At 47.8% G+C, this 14,686-nt stretch overlaps 1 protein-coding gene across 1 annotated transcript; it reads left to right on the forward strand.

Annotated features, from left to right (window-relative positions):
- The first annotated feature begins 11 nt into the window (after positions 1-11).
- Positions 12-11,847, forward strand: LOC125642987 (regulator of cell cycle RGCC). The gene is made up of 5 exons (XM_048865020.2): positions 12-119; positions 5,605-5,760; positions 6,586-6,666; positions 8,382-8,444; positions 10,335-11,847. The coding sequence occupies exons 1-5, from the start codon at positions 86-88 to the stop codon at positions 10,340-10,342; spliced, it is 342 nt and encodes a 113-aa protein (XP_048720977.2). The 5' UTR covers positions 12-85; the 3' UTR covers positions 10,343-11,847.
- Positions 11,848-14,686: the final 2,839 nt, after the last annotated feature.

The raw sequence follows: 14,686 nt of genomic DNA on the forward strand, positions 1-14,686 counted from the left end.
AAAATAGCTCTTAGAATTTAGTCATTTTCACGTTGTGACCTATTGTCTTCCTGTGCAGAAGAGAAGAGCGTTTCCCCCGCTGATCATGGCCAGCCCCACAGAGAACATGAACAATGCAGGTTAGTGCTGCCTCCTTCTGTATTAACTTTCCCCCTTCTCCTGTGAGTTATTACAAGTATATTTGATCATTGAAATGCAAATGAGTTTCTATTCATTAATGTATTTGAAAACTCTTATTGACCTTTTCTGGCTGTTTTGTTAAAAACCTCGTAGCGCTTTATATGTTTAACCTTGCCTGTCATCCTTGGAAAATCCAATTTCTAAAAAGGGATAATATCGAAGAGGTTGGTGCATCGGTTTGAATGCTATAGTATGAATTAGCTGCATCACTACCTCTGATCTTCTTAGTGGGGAGAAGTAATTGTTCAGTGTGTTGGTATTTTTTAAAAATCTCTCTTCACCCTCGCTTATAGAACTTCTCTCTATTCAATATAATTTGTTGCTCTAGATTAAAATCACAATAAAGCATCATCATAAATGGTGTTAAATAACTGAAAAAAGGTTTTATTGAAAACAATTCATATCACAATAATTATTTCCACATGCTATTTTAAAGAATCCAATATGCGGTGTGTATTTTTGATTATTTGCCCTTAACCTAAAACCTGATCAGAGGAAAAATGCCAGACTTGTTCCTTTATTTTTAAACCAAGTACAGTGAGCTTGCTCTTTCATCTCTTCACTCATACTAAAGAGGGAAAGGTGTTCTCTTAGATATACATTTTGTATGTGTATTTACTTTGTTTGTGTACACCGTCCATGAAAAAGGACAGTATACATCCGATGAAGTGAGCTGTAGCTCACAAAAGCTTATGCTCAAATAAATTGGTTAGTCTCTAAGGTGCCACAAGTACTCCTTTCCCTTTGCCTTAAGTAATCCTTGACATATTTTAAAAATAAAGTTACACAAATAGACTCTTTCCCCAATAATTAACATAAATCATCACACAGCAACTAAAATATAGATCTCTGATCTTTATGATCTTGCAACAGTATCCTCCCAGCATCTCTCAGTCCCAGAAAACAAATGTACTTCAGACCAAATTTCAAAAGAAAAGAAGAAAGAAATAGATGTGTTCCTAAAAGTCCAGGTCACAGGTTTGTGTCATAAAGAGACATTCCTTTTATTGAAATAATAATAATGTGAACAAAAAACCAACTGGCATTAATAATAAAACTCTGCCTCGTTTCAAAAAGCCATCAGTAACCAGCCATCCAAAATGTCACGAATCCTATAGTGCTTTATTATGTTTACAGATAACTGCAACTTGGGTTCAATTAACATTTCTTTTTGTGGGATCATAATAAATAAATAAAACCAACAACCCCAAAGCCCGGCAAGCTTTCCTCCCTTTCTCCAACCCATTATGCTGTTCCACAAAGCTAGTGTGAGTTGTTTAACATTTCTAAAGAGTAAACTTCCATGTGGAACTGTTTTCACCCTTTGGATAGAATTTTGTGGTCTGATCCTCAGCTCATTGCACTGGCTTCAATGGATTAAGCGTTCCAGGATCGTACTGTTGTTATATTTCTTCCTTCTTCTCATGAATGTTAAAGGATGGGTAAAAACAATGGGGAGTCCTTGTGGCACCTTAGAGACTAACAAATTTATTTGGGCACAAGCTTTCGTGAGCTATAACCCACGCTCTTGTGGATTTGTGTCCCTGCATGCAGGGAGCAGTATCCGTACATAGCCACATTTTGATAAAAATCCCCCCTGCCCCAATTTTTTTTCTTGATCGTGTGCTGATAGGCACTGACCATGAGAGGCAGCTCCAGCTGCCAGACTTAAAGGGTACAGAGCAGCGGCTGCAGCATTGAACCTCAAAGCCTGTAGCGCCTCTCTCATGGGCAGGCAAGTCAGCTGTCTCCAGTGTTAACCCTGATTCCTTCCAACGCTGTGGGGGGAAAAAACCCCATCCTGGAATCACGCTCCTGTAAACTGTTTACTAGCCATTAATTATTCCAAGCAGCACCTTCTCTTCGGCAGCTTTCTCCCCATGAAGCCTATCTGCATTGCGTTTCTGCCCAAAAGAGCAAATGCATGTTGTACAATGGAAGGGAAAAAAGGTAGACTGCTTTACTGAAGATTAGGGAAATATTCTAAGGGTTTTCCCCTCTAAACTGTGGTAAGAACCACAAAACAAGTTATTTATTAGGGACTTTCAGAGAGCCAAGATATGTCGCTCAGAAGGCGCTCTTGCAGCACAATTCTACCTCCTCTTGCCATACTCTGTAACTAAAAACAGTTGCTGGTGGATAGAAGTTGCATTGTGTATGTTTCCTGCCATCTGCAGATACCCTGTGTACCGTTAGCCTCATTCTTGAAATGGCACAAGGATCGGGGCAGTAACCATTATCTCTCACTCATATGCACACACCCGCACATGCCCGGGCACACCCACACAGAAGTCGGGCTTCATCACATTCTCGATTATCTTGTCTGTGCTTGTGTTTGTAAGTGGTTTTAATTATAAGCTGTAAATGCAGCAGGAGAATTTTCTGATCTTTCTGAAAGCTGTTATGCATGGGTGACCGATGGGATCTTCCTCTGAGAGTGGTACTCTCAATAAATAGCCATGAATTTACAAAGATAGAGCTGGATCGCAGCTAAGCTAAATCCAGAGTAACTCAGTGGACTTAAACCTGATTTATACCAGCATAGATGAAATCAGAATCCAGCTTGTGGATCTCCCAGTAGCTCACCAGGATCCATTTCAGTTTTGAGTATATCAGTTCTCATACAGGTCAGAAGGGTTTTTTGATTGTGTGTTTTTTTGTTTTTTTTTAAAGTCTACTGTCAAGAAAACCTCAGTGGAAATGAGCACATAGACAATAGGCTCTTGTATGTGATTATGATTGAACTTGAAGCCAGCAAGGCAAGGAGGTTGATGGGTAAAGGAGCAGGATGGCTTTCCATTTTTAAACTTGCCTTAATCTTCATGAGTATTGCAGGGGGTCTCCAACTCACAGAGGAGAGTGTATTCCATACAAAATCTAATCATAACAAGCTTTTCCTTGCTCAAGTTGGCTTGCATCAAAACCTTTGGGTCTCATAAACACATTCTATTGTGAGTTGAGGAGGGAGTGCATGTGAACAGAAAAAGCTTTCAATAGTCTTTCAGAGATCAGAGCAAATGTTTATATTGTAAACTCTTTGAAGCTAAGATCTTATTTTAAGCTCTCTCTGCAAAGTGCCCAGTGTGTGCTGATGTGATCCCAAGAACATTACATGCTTTCTGGAGATAATTAGCCTCTTCTGGAGGGAAATGGTGAGGCAAGGTAGTTTTGGGGGTCAAGGCATGGAGCTGGGATTTGGGAGATCTGAGTCCTATTCCAGACTCTGCCACAAGCTTCCTGTGGGACCTATGAGAAGTCACTTGGTCTCTCCGTGCCTTAGTTCTCCATATGTAAAATGGGGGTGTCAGTGCTGTCATGGGGGTGCTGTGAGGACAAATCCATTGGGCAATTAGCTACACAGGTTTCCAGCAGTTGAGGATCTGGCCTCTTAATGTTTGTGAGCCAGCCATCTACTATGGTGATGGGCCTATATATAGGTGGCTAGAGAGACCCAGCTGACAGGCCTGTTTCTGCTCACACACCAGCTTCCCAGTGGAGGGACTCCTGACTTACCCAACTCTGAGGGAGAGCAGAATCTGGCTCTGTGTAGTGTAGAGTGGTGGTTTGTAAATGTGCTGAAGACTCTCTTGCGGTCCTGTGGTGCATCAGCTCAGCTCTTCTTTCTGCAAGTTTGTAATGTTTCTTTATTACACTCCTAGGCTACTCTGTAAGTTTCTCAAGGCCAGCTGTGTGGGGGGAAAATGGCAGTGGGTTAGTGTCTTCCCTGCTGTAATTCTCCTGAGGGCAATGGAGTTAAACCAGGGAAGACTTTGGCTCAATGGGTCAAAGTCGGTGATGTGACTGGTTGTGACAATTAGTTTGGCTACAAGCCACAAAGTGCTGATGCACCAGCTGGTGGGATGTCCATTGAAGTCAAAGGAAATAGCTTTTATTTGCTCCCAGCTGCATTTGGCACATTCTTGCTGGTGGAGCTGCAGAAGGGACATGCTCACTCCTCAGGGGGGAAGAAGAACCTTGCACCATCCATCAGCAACCCTGCTGCTCCTTAGCTGGCTAGAATTGCTGGCTCTCTTACAGCCCTTGTTAGCCAGAAAGCTGGTGCCCATAGCAGTTGGGTGGAGTGAGGCTGAAAAAGTTCTGAGGGGGGTGAGGAAGAGTTGTCTGTCCAGTTGCTGAAGCTGGTGGTCTGGGGTCGGCTCAGATGCATCCTGGAGTACATCTGCTGCTCTACCCCAGGCTGGAATGACTGCGCGGCTTTCCCAGCACTCCCTGCTGCATTTCAGATGTTTTTTTTTTCTCCTACAGAATTGCCAAAGCTTACAGTCCCAGCTCATAGCTTCGCAACAAGGAAGTCAAATTATAGAGGAGACTCTGCCAATTGTATTTATATTGCTTGATTTGCACGTAGCTGGAGGGCTGGTCCTGGAAACTCACTCAGCTCCCAAGGAGTAAATACAGGGCTCCTTTAAAATCCTGACAAAGTTTCCTCTACAAATTTACATCCCTTGGTTTTCCCCCTCCCATGCCCATTTAAAAACCACTGGGAGGAATCCAGTGAACTGGCATGATCTGATTCCGATCTCACGTTGGTGGAAACTGGGAGTAACTATTGAAACTGGTGACATTACTCTCAGGTAAGGCAGTAAGTGAGATCAGAATCGGGCCCAGCATCTGTCTCGGATTCTCTGCTGCACAACTGCATCCGTGCTGTTGCTGGCACAGTTTCAATCATTCTGTAGACAGAGCCCTGGTGTTCTCAGGTCACACTCATGAGCACCACTGCAAATGGGTGTCTGCACAGTCATTGGCTGATTAGGACATGTTGGCCAGTCAATCACATGGATAACTGAGAGCAAGGGGTTGATATTCATATCTGACCCACTAGTCCATAATGCTGAGAGCATAACTGGGATTGGCTGCTGGGGTGTACATGGCGGGGAATGCTGGGGGTGGATAAAGGCATGCCCAGGCAGCAGCTCCTCCTGTGTTCCATTTTGTACGTGGCTAAAGGTGACCATCCTACGGGAATGCTCTTCTGTTCTACAGATCACTTCAAAGTTGCTTTTCTAGTCCCTCCCCCTTACTCAGATCCAGGGTCTGACTCTGATCACTCTCACATGGGCTCGACACTGGGGTAACATCACTGACCTCTGGTTCCTAGTCTGTCTGCTCTACTCAGGGCACTGAATTCCCAGTTCTCCCCCAAAATCTGGCCACTGTTGATGCGAGAGCCTTCTCCCATGCAGCTCCCACCACCCAGGACAACTACTGTCTTTTCCCCATGTCATCTGATTTTCAAGCTTCACAGCAAACCTCTTTCCTCCTTTTCCCCATAATTTCCCTCTCCTTCTGATATCCTGATCCCCTTTCCCACCCTGCCCAGAAGTACTCCTGGGTTCTGTGTGTGTGTGTGTTTGCCTTTGCCTCCGAATGACTCACCGGGCTGATCTATTGACTCTTCAGTGCTGCCAGACGACCTCCATGACCTCCTGAGGGAGTTTGACGAGGTGATCGAAGACTTTGACAAGGGTGAAGTTTGTCAGTATGAGCAGCATCTGGAGGAGCTGAAGAGAAGGACCCTCCCCAGTGTCTATGACAGTGGCATCGATGAGCTAGAAAGTGAGTTTTGGGGGCTGTCGGTGCAGAATAAAAGGAGTCATGGTGTTCACCTGGGGCGGGGGTGTTTCATCACTGGGGAAAATCCCACTGGGAGGGACAAGGGGAACTTGTCTGCCTCTTCCATCCCCACCCAACTGCTTACTATCTTGCTGGAGAGCCCTTGAACGTGGCTGCAGGGCTCCTGCAATTTTACTTCCTCAACAGTCTGTAGCTGCACCTCTGGTTTGTTCAGTGATTAAACTTCCAGGTCATTCCGTCTTTGAGCATCCCCATGTTGGCCACACATTCATGGGTCTCTTCCCTCTAGGGCTTTGTTAAGTAGCATCTGTGCTTACTTTGAGGGGCTGTGGTATCTGTGTGCCTGACAGGTGCATCTTTAAAGTCAAGGGTTTGTCAGCCTCTACATTGTATCCCCCATGCGAGAAGGGATTTAATGGCTTCACTGCTGCATAACATGCCAGGGTCGTGGGCCAAAACCCACCTCTCTGATCTTTCACTGCCCTCATGTGCCTGTGATAATCCCACTGAAGTTCCAGATCACTCTGTTCCACCATCACACCCAGACCACAGAAGATGCCGTTAGATTGAATTTGGCCTCTGCTGGGCTGGTAAAAGAGCGTTGTTCTCTTTTGTAGCTGAGATTTGTAGCAAGAGTGATGCAGTTCAGCAACTCAGCTGGCAGAAAGTGGGACCCAGCAGCTAGATTTGGGAATCCATGTTGCACCATGTTGGCCCCTGTCCCCTGCTGGCATCTTTATAATGCCCCTGTGGTTCTTGGAGCTAGATGATGCCTCGGTGCAGTGACTGATCTTGTTCTGTATGCAGGTACCAGCACGTCTCCTGGGAGCAGTTTAAACTCCAGTGAAGAAGATCTCAACACGTCGGCCAGCACTGCTAACTCCAAAGGTAAGACCAGGACACCTCTCCATCAAAAAGTCCTCTTCAAGGGGTACCATGGGGAATCCTATTTAAAGTGTCCTCAGGGTAGAAGTATGCAGGATCTGAGCCCATTTCCTCAGCAATGGCCCTAGAGAAATTGAATGCATTAAAGGTAAGGTGCATTCAGTTCAGTAACTGCAGCGTATCCACGTTTTTATGTGGGAATCCTGGCTAGAGGGGTGTGTTCTGTGAGGAATGGAGAGGAGAGTCGACTCCCTCTGGATTGCAGAACATGCATGATGTTACCGAGCTATGTTTCTGATCCAGGCTGGAATCCAATCTGATGGGTCCATTCAGAGCTCATGGATCCCAGCCCAGAACCTTGTTACTGAAAGGGTCACCCAGCCCTGGCACTGACAGGGCCTAGCAGAGGGTGATCTCAGAAGCGGTGCCTTGCACAGGAACAAGAGCAATACTTGGGTCTGTAGCCCTGATTTTCCTTCTACATCAGAACGCCACTGATTTGCTTGGAGTCACTCTTGACTCACCCCAGTGAATGTGAGAGGAGAAGGGGGCCCTTGCCTCCAAGCTGTCAGTTCCTCCTAATATTCAACCCGAATTTTCCTTCGCTTAAGTTCAGCCCATCAGTCCAGGTGACACCCCTTTGGGCCACTCCAAACCCCAGAAGCATGTTGGCTGGGCTGAACTGGTTGTGCTAATGGGGATACAGGCTGGTGGTTGCACAAGGACCTCTAAGGAGGTTTGTTCTGGGGTGACATCCTGTGTCCCCTGTAGAAATGAGACTGGAATCTGTATGAGGATTCAGAGATTAGGGAGAGTCCCCTACACACACTTCCATGCCACAATAAAGGAACCATGGCTTACATGTCTGATGCTCTCCCAGGCGTCTCCTGGGGACACCACCATCATCCCTCAGGCTCTTCAATTCCAAGTCAGGACTTTGGAAAGGCTATCCCCAGGAAAATCCATCCCACATTTTGCCCTAAGACGAGAGTGTACAGTGCAGGGCCTTGAGAGATTAATAAGTGCTCATGCAGGGCTGATGCGATCAGTAAAGATCACAGTATATGCATCTTACTGTCAAGTCTCAGCGCATTGGTTTAAGGCATTCCCAAGGACCTGGGCCGTAATGCCAGGCAGAACAATCATTTTTACTCCAGACTGGCCATCAGAAATACCCCACAGCCCAGTTAGATTTCACATTAAGGCTACGAGCTAGGGATGCGATTCCCCGGCTCACGTACACGGGCTCACGCCGGCTCAGTGAGCACTCGTATGAGGATAAAGAGCGGTGTCGTTGTGACCGAGGAGGTGTCGTTGTGACCGAGGAGGCACGCCTGAGCTGTGCTGAGTGCAGACCGCCTTAAAACAGCGGGTACGTACTTGGCAGGGCTCAGCCACCTCTGCTGCAGCCACCCGTGAATACCGGGCCTCCGCTGTTGCAGCTGCATGGAATGAGCTCCAGTGTGTGTGCACAAGCCGGGGGATCCCACCCCTAGTTCACGGTGTAGACCTAGCCTGAGGCTAGTCTATAAACGACATCCCAGATGTTCCAAATCCTTGTGACAAGATGCCCCAGTGGGTGATGTTATGAAAGCAGTAATAGTAGCATGGCCTGAGCAGCCATGGGCAGAAGACGCCGAGGAGAATCCCTTTTGTGACCTGCACTGGGATGGGTGTGGCTTGCCGAGCATCTGACCATGGATCTTTCTCTCTGTTAGCTAAACTCGGGGACACACAGGAGCTGGAGGAGTTCATTGCGGATCTGGATAAAGTGCTAGAGGGTATGTATGGAGCCTTGATCTCTGCCATGTTTTGGTGACTGCTGAAAGCTAGATCCTCCACTGGTGGCCATCAGTGCAGCTCCCCTGAAGTCAATAGAACTACGGCAACGGACCCAGGCTGACGATTCGTCCCTAGGCATGACTGTGTCTGACCACGCCTCTCCCTGTTCTCCACCCGGTGCAGTCCCTTGCAGGAGCTCCGCCTGTCCTGTGGCGGCTGCATCCTGCTCTCCTTTAACGTTAGGAATTGTACCTTGACAGACAGCATGGGAATCTGGCAGGTGTGAATTCTGGCCTGCTGCCTCCAGGGCTGTACAGCCCCTGGGCTGGAAGGTGGTGTCTAGGCTACAGTGTGTCCTCCTGGGTTAGTCTGGCACAAGGCAGCCATGGCGGGGAATGTAATCTAGTGTTTAAGGGTGGGGTTTTCAATGGGAGTTAAGGGCCTGAATCCCCTAGAGCACCACTCAGCTCCCATGGAATCCATAAACCTGGGCTTCTAAGTCCCTCAGGCTTGTTAGAAACACCAGCATTAAACACTAGTGGAATCTGGAGATCTTGGGTGAAATCCTGGCCCCATTGAAGTCCATCGCAAAACTCCCCCTGACCTCAATGGAGCCAGGATTTCACCCTGGGATTCCAGTCTAGTCTTTTCCACCCAGTTGGAAAAGTGACCTTGGGTGAGTCTCTCCTTTCCCCTCTCGCACCACCCTTTCCCATCTGTCAAGGGGGGGGTGATGATACTGTCCAGCCCTGAGGGAGGTGGCTGGGGGGGCCTGACAGTTATTGATGAAGTGCGGGGCATGCCGCACTAAATTCTACAGTCTCCATCATTCAGGGCTACATTGGCCCAGAGTGTTCAGGGCAGCCCTAGCATGCTGCCGCCCGAGCTCTGCACCCCTGCTGCTTCCTTGCAGCCCCCCTCTAGTCTGAGAGGAGAGGGGAAATGACAGCACTTCCTGATTACATTTGTCTTGCGCTGTGCTGGTGCTGGCAGGAAACCCCCCAGAGAGAGCTGGCCCAGGTTGGATTTCCCCTCACTCAAGCAGCTGGCTGCAATGAAAAAAAATCAAACCAGTGTGGATGTCCAGCATATAGGATCATCTGTGGTGACAGCAGGAGCTCAGGATAGCGGGCTGGGGCTGGGTTGCTATTGGACGAACACTGACCAAGGCCTGTAACACTGGCCTTTACTGAGCAGGGCGAGAGATCTTTCCTGCAACTCTCTCTTTGCCTGCTGCATTGCTCCCTGCTAATGAAACCTAGGGGAGTTTTACATATGCAGGTGCGAGAGGGTTTCTAGCTTCAGTTTTGTCTAAGGGAAATCCTTGCTCTTTTCTGCCATCCATATGCAGGGATACTGACTGCAACCTCTGGCCCACTTCTCTAGAATGAGTAAAAAGCTGTAAATGGAATCCTCTCCCATTCATTATGGCTCACTTGGAAGAGAAGCGGTGATAACAAAACGCTGCTCCCCTCCAGCACCTGGCACCCAGGCATCTCCACGCTCTTTGCAGGATGGCTGGTCTCCATCTTTACAGATGGGGAAACTGAGACACAATTAAGGTCCAAACTTTCTAAAGTCATTTTTTGGTGCCCAGCTTAAGGCAGTTAGGGTCTGACTGTTTTCAGATGTGTTGAGCAGCTCCCCTGGAGTTCCTTTGTTACTCAGCACCCCTGAATGTCCCCCAACAGAAGTCAGAAGTTCAGCTGGTCATTGTTGAAATGTTGGGTGTTAACCCCAAGCAGAGCCAGGAGCCGGATCCAGGAGGCCTGATTCCCAATCTCCTGCTTTAACCACTACACACACAGCCGGGCAAAACAGGGTTTGGGTTTCCTTTGCATTGGCTGAGTTCAATGGCCTAACAATACATTTTCTTCTTCGCCCTGCAGAGATGTGAGATGCTGTCTCTGGCCAGGAGCTCTGAGAAGAGGTTATGGCAGAACTGAGATGTTCCACCCCATCCTTTCATGTTCTGCTCTGGAAGAACAGGGTCTAAAATTCATACCCCATGGGGCAAGGATAATACAGGCACGCTTTCCATCTGCAGAGCAACTGTCCAGCAACAACAGACCTGAAGTGCAAATCCATCATGCCTGAGAATCCTGGCAGGTCCCTCTTCAGACAATCAGCATAAATGGCAAATACTGATTCATCTCAGGGTGGGGGGACCTGCGAGTTGGGATTTATTTAGGTACTGGCCTTGGCATGTTTCCTTCTGCATTTGGTGAGCTACTAACCACAAACTTTCCACTTTCAAGGCAAAATTTCTCCAGTTGTTACCCATAGCACTCCTCCACCCTCCTCTTCCCAATGTATTGTCTCCCCATCTCTGAGGGTAGGGTAGAGTGTTCTGAGGAGACCTCTTTACTCTGAGCAGAATTGCAAGTGCTGGAATTGTAAGCCAAGGTAAGCTACCCCTGGAGTCCAGAGTCCCATCTGTAATGAGAAGGAAAGCAGGGTGAAGCCTCTTTATTTCCCAGCTCCATCAGGGTCCTCTCTATGAGACATTGTACAGTATTTCCTGGGCCTGTGGACAATGGTTTTGCTCTTAATGAACCTCCTGGCTCCTGCAGTACTTTAACACTGCAGGGCTCTTTGGCATCAGTGGTAGCTCTTCTGGCAAATACCACCTGCAGCAATTGAGGGGCATCTCCATTTTAAAGTTGGCTAAATGTCTGCTCATGCTCTAGGCACCTTCCATACGGGTTTCAGATGGGTTAGGCTAGCAATGGATTGCCATTTATCGTAGTTTGAGTAGAGAGAGACCCATACTAACCCTCTGGACCTCCATTAGAGGTATAATGGGACTGTGCAAACCACCAGAGCTGAACATCCCTCACCTTTGGATTTGGGTCACAGCTTTACAGCTGATAACACCAAATTTTGTGTTGATCCATATTGACCAAAGGAGGCTGTTGAATCCTAACAAATGGCCTTTAATAATGATTCCAAGCCAGATCTTCAGCTGCCATAAATTGACGTATCTCTGTTGACGTCCATGGAGCAATGCCAAAGTACCACCAGCTGAGGATCTGTACAATGAGGTGTCTCTCTTCAGGTTCAGGAAGATAGCTATTGCCTAAATTAGTGGCTTTCAACCTGTGGCCCGTGAACCCTTGGGGGTCCATGAACTATGATTTCCAAAGGGGTCCACATCTCTATTTGAAATTTTTTAGGGGTCTGCAAATGAAGAAAAAGTTGAAAACCACTGGCCTAAATAAACAGATAATGGTTCTTACTTTCTCATAAGTCCCCAGCTGTTTACTGGATGTCTTCAGACCAGACCCTAAGTGCCTCTGTCTTGAATGCTTGTATTCTGTTGTAAATATTGTAAAATAAGGTTGATTCTAAAATTTTTATACAGACATGCATGTATTTTATGAATAAAAGGATTTTGTGGAATTTTTGCTTTGCGTGGATTTGCTCTGTGAATGCTGTCTCCAAGGCTTTGCTTTGCATGGATTTGCTCTGTGAATGCTGTCTCCAAGGCTTTCCCATTCCTGGAGTTTCAGAGCTGTGCACTCAAGTAATCTTGTAGTTATAGGGTTGCACCGAACCCCATGGACAAAGGATCTGTGATGGGAGCTGGGGCTAAGTGATTCTCCCAAAAGGGGTATGTTTGACCCTTGGGTCACCCTGAGAAATATCACAGCATTCAGACAGAAGTAGCCAAGCAACGAGGATGCTTGAAAAAGGCTTCAATGGGCATGGTGGCTCATATGCAATGACTGCGTCCTCTGACCCCTGGAGCCCTTATTACAGCAGAGAGGTGACTCTGTGATAGTTGAGGCTGAGACTTGTTTTTTTATCTACAGTCTCCAAAAACAACATGCTGAGTCAGATGGTCTTGAACATGACTGTGCTTCAGGGGAGTGTCAGCAGTCCAAATCCGAGTCCATTTCACCAAAGGCTTCCTGAGATACAGCCCCCTAAATAATAAATCCAATGATATCCCAATGTTATGGTTCTGATAAAATTTTCTCACATGTGGGGTTCAAACTATGTCTCTGATCCTCCCCAAACTGCTGTTACCTGCTGGGGATTGTTCTCAGCTACTGTCTGGCAAACCACTGCCTCTTTGAGGAAACATTGTTTAAAGAGTTGTTTGTGTTGATGAGCCAGAGGAAGGCACTTGCATGGCCGCAGCAGGACAGGGCGTTGAAGGCAAGTCCAAGTGTTCATGAGCAGCCTGACCTTAGCATGCAATGGCCATTAAACCCAAATGGCACCTATGCTACTGCGAGTCTGAGCATTGCCCTTGTCAGCTTTGTAAAACATGTGTTTGTGCACCTGAGTTGCTCTCTGCATATGTTCTCTAGGACTACTTCAGGAACTTCACTGCTGGTTTACAAGCCAAGAAACTTTCCTAGGGAGACAGGCCACGTGGGGTGGGGTGGAGAATCAAACTGGAGAACAGGAGTGTAAGACTGCAAGGGACAGGATGAGGTGTGAGTGTGACAGGCTGTGCACAGATGAATGTCTGGATGTGTAGGTGAATGTCTGGGTGTATGTTTTTGAGTCAATGTGTCTGAGAAGGGGCGTGTGTGTGGGGGGAGGTGTGAACTCTGTGCCAGGGGACTGGCCAGCTTAAGTCAGGCCTCCTACAGCTGGTGCCTTGGAGTGGGTGGCTCTGATCTCACAACTGAGCTGGTGGGAGTTCTGCAGCTTGGACCAGCTGAGTTTCACAGAGAGCGGAAGCAGGCAGTGCTTGGGCTGAAGCTGTCTGGCTCTGTGTGTGTTTTAAACAAATGTTGTGTACAGAACAGGACACTAACCCTTGACATGATCAGAAGAGATCATCAGTGGAAGGGCAGAATGCCAGCACCAGTTTATAGGGCACCAAACTGATATTATTCATCAAATATTAGGAACATGGGGACTCTGAAGGGAGCTGAACTAGGATTGGGTACTAGAAGAAATGAGGACGAGTGCTGGTACTGAGGGTAGATGGGAAAAGCAAAGAGACTGGGTGTGGGAACAACAGCGTTTTCTCTCAGGGGCTGGGGAAGGTATCTGACCACTTCTCACATTTCAATTCTCTGTTTCAGTCTTTTTCTAGTTCTTCCCTTTTTAACCCCCCACAAATTTAAACCTCACTCAAGAGGATTGAGTCCCCTTCCTTCGCTTCTTGCCACCTTTGTCTTTGTTAAAAGGAGGATGAGCCCAAACCAAAACCTCAGACCCTGAGCTGCCCTAAAGGTGTACATTGGTGGCACTTGCTTCCCTGATGTCAGTGGAGTGTTACTGATTTACATCAGCTGTGGCTCTGGCCCTTGAGCTGGGTGGGAGGTTGAAACTGGATCCAAGCTTGGTATCCATTGGCTCACAGAACAGTGTGTCTCTTGGCAAATCATTATTTATTTGTACTACTGTAGCCTACAGGAGCCCCAGGCATGGCCCAGGGCCCCATGGCATTAGGTGCTGTACAAACACAGAACACACCGATGAGCTCTGCCCCCAAAGCTGACCACCTAAGAGCACAGCTACGCTCCCCCTCAGGCAGGCCAGTTCAGAGCCTGGCTCCACTGAATTGGGCTCACGCTGCAGGGCTAAAAATAGTTGTGTAGCTGCTCCTGCTAAGGGTGGAGCCCCCATTCTGAGACCCAGCCCCATCAGCCGACTTTCAGAGCCTGGGCTGTAGCCTGAGCAGGAATGGCCACACTGCCATTTTTAGACCTGAATCATGAGCCCCATGAGCCAGAGTCAACTGACCTGGGAGCTGCAACTCCCGGCCAGGGGCATTTTTGGGCAGTGTAGATGTACAGTGCCTATTGCCATAGCAACAGATGCCTGGGCAAAGGTGCATCCACCTGCATAAGTACCGTGCAGGGAAAGCTGCAAGGACCCCAGAGCGGTGGGCAGGTAGGGCACTGCTGGCATGGCTCAGTGAGGCTCCCTGGTGTTTGGGGTACTGCACTGGTGATGGGAGATATGGGGCTTTGCCCTGCGGGCCGCTCATTGAGATGTGGGGAGGAGGAGGAGACAGAGAAGCAAGCAGGCCCTGCCTGATCTCCAAGACATTCTGCAGGGCACTGAGGGCATCTCCAGTCCACTGAGGGATGCTCAGTGAGGCTGGGTGGGCAGCTATAGGCCATTTTGGTCACAGCATGGTTTTATAGAACAACTTGTTCAGACTTTGGGCGCTGAATACATCCATATCCACATGGCCAGGACACAGACTGACTCTGAATCATAGAATATCAGGATTGGAAAGGAACCTCAGGAGACTCATCTAGTCCAG

Source organism: Caretta caretta, chromosome 9 (genome assembly GCF_965140235.1).
Source record: "Caretta caretta isolate rCarCar2 chromosome 9, rCarCar1.hap1, whole genome shotgun sequence".
Taxonomy (NCBI): domain Eukaryota; kingdom Metazoa; phylum Chordata; order Testudines; family Cheloniidae; genus Caretta; species Caretta caretta.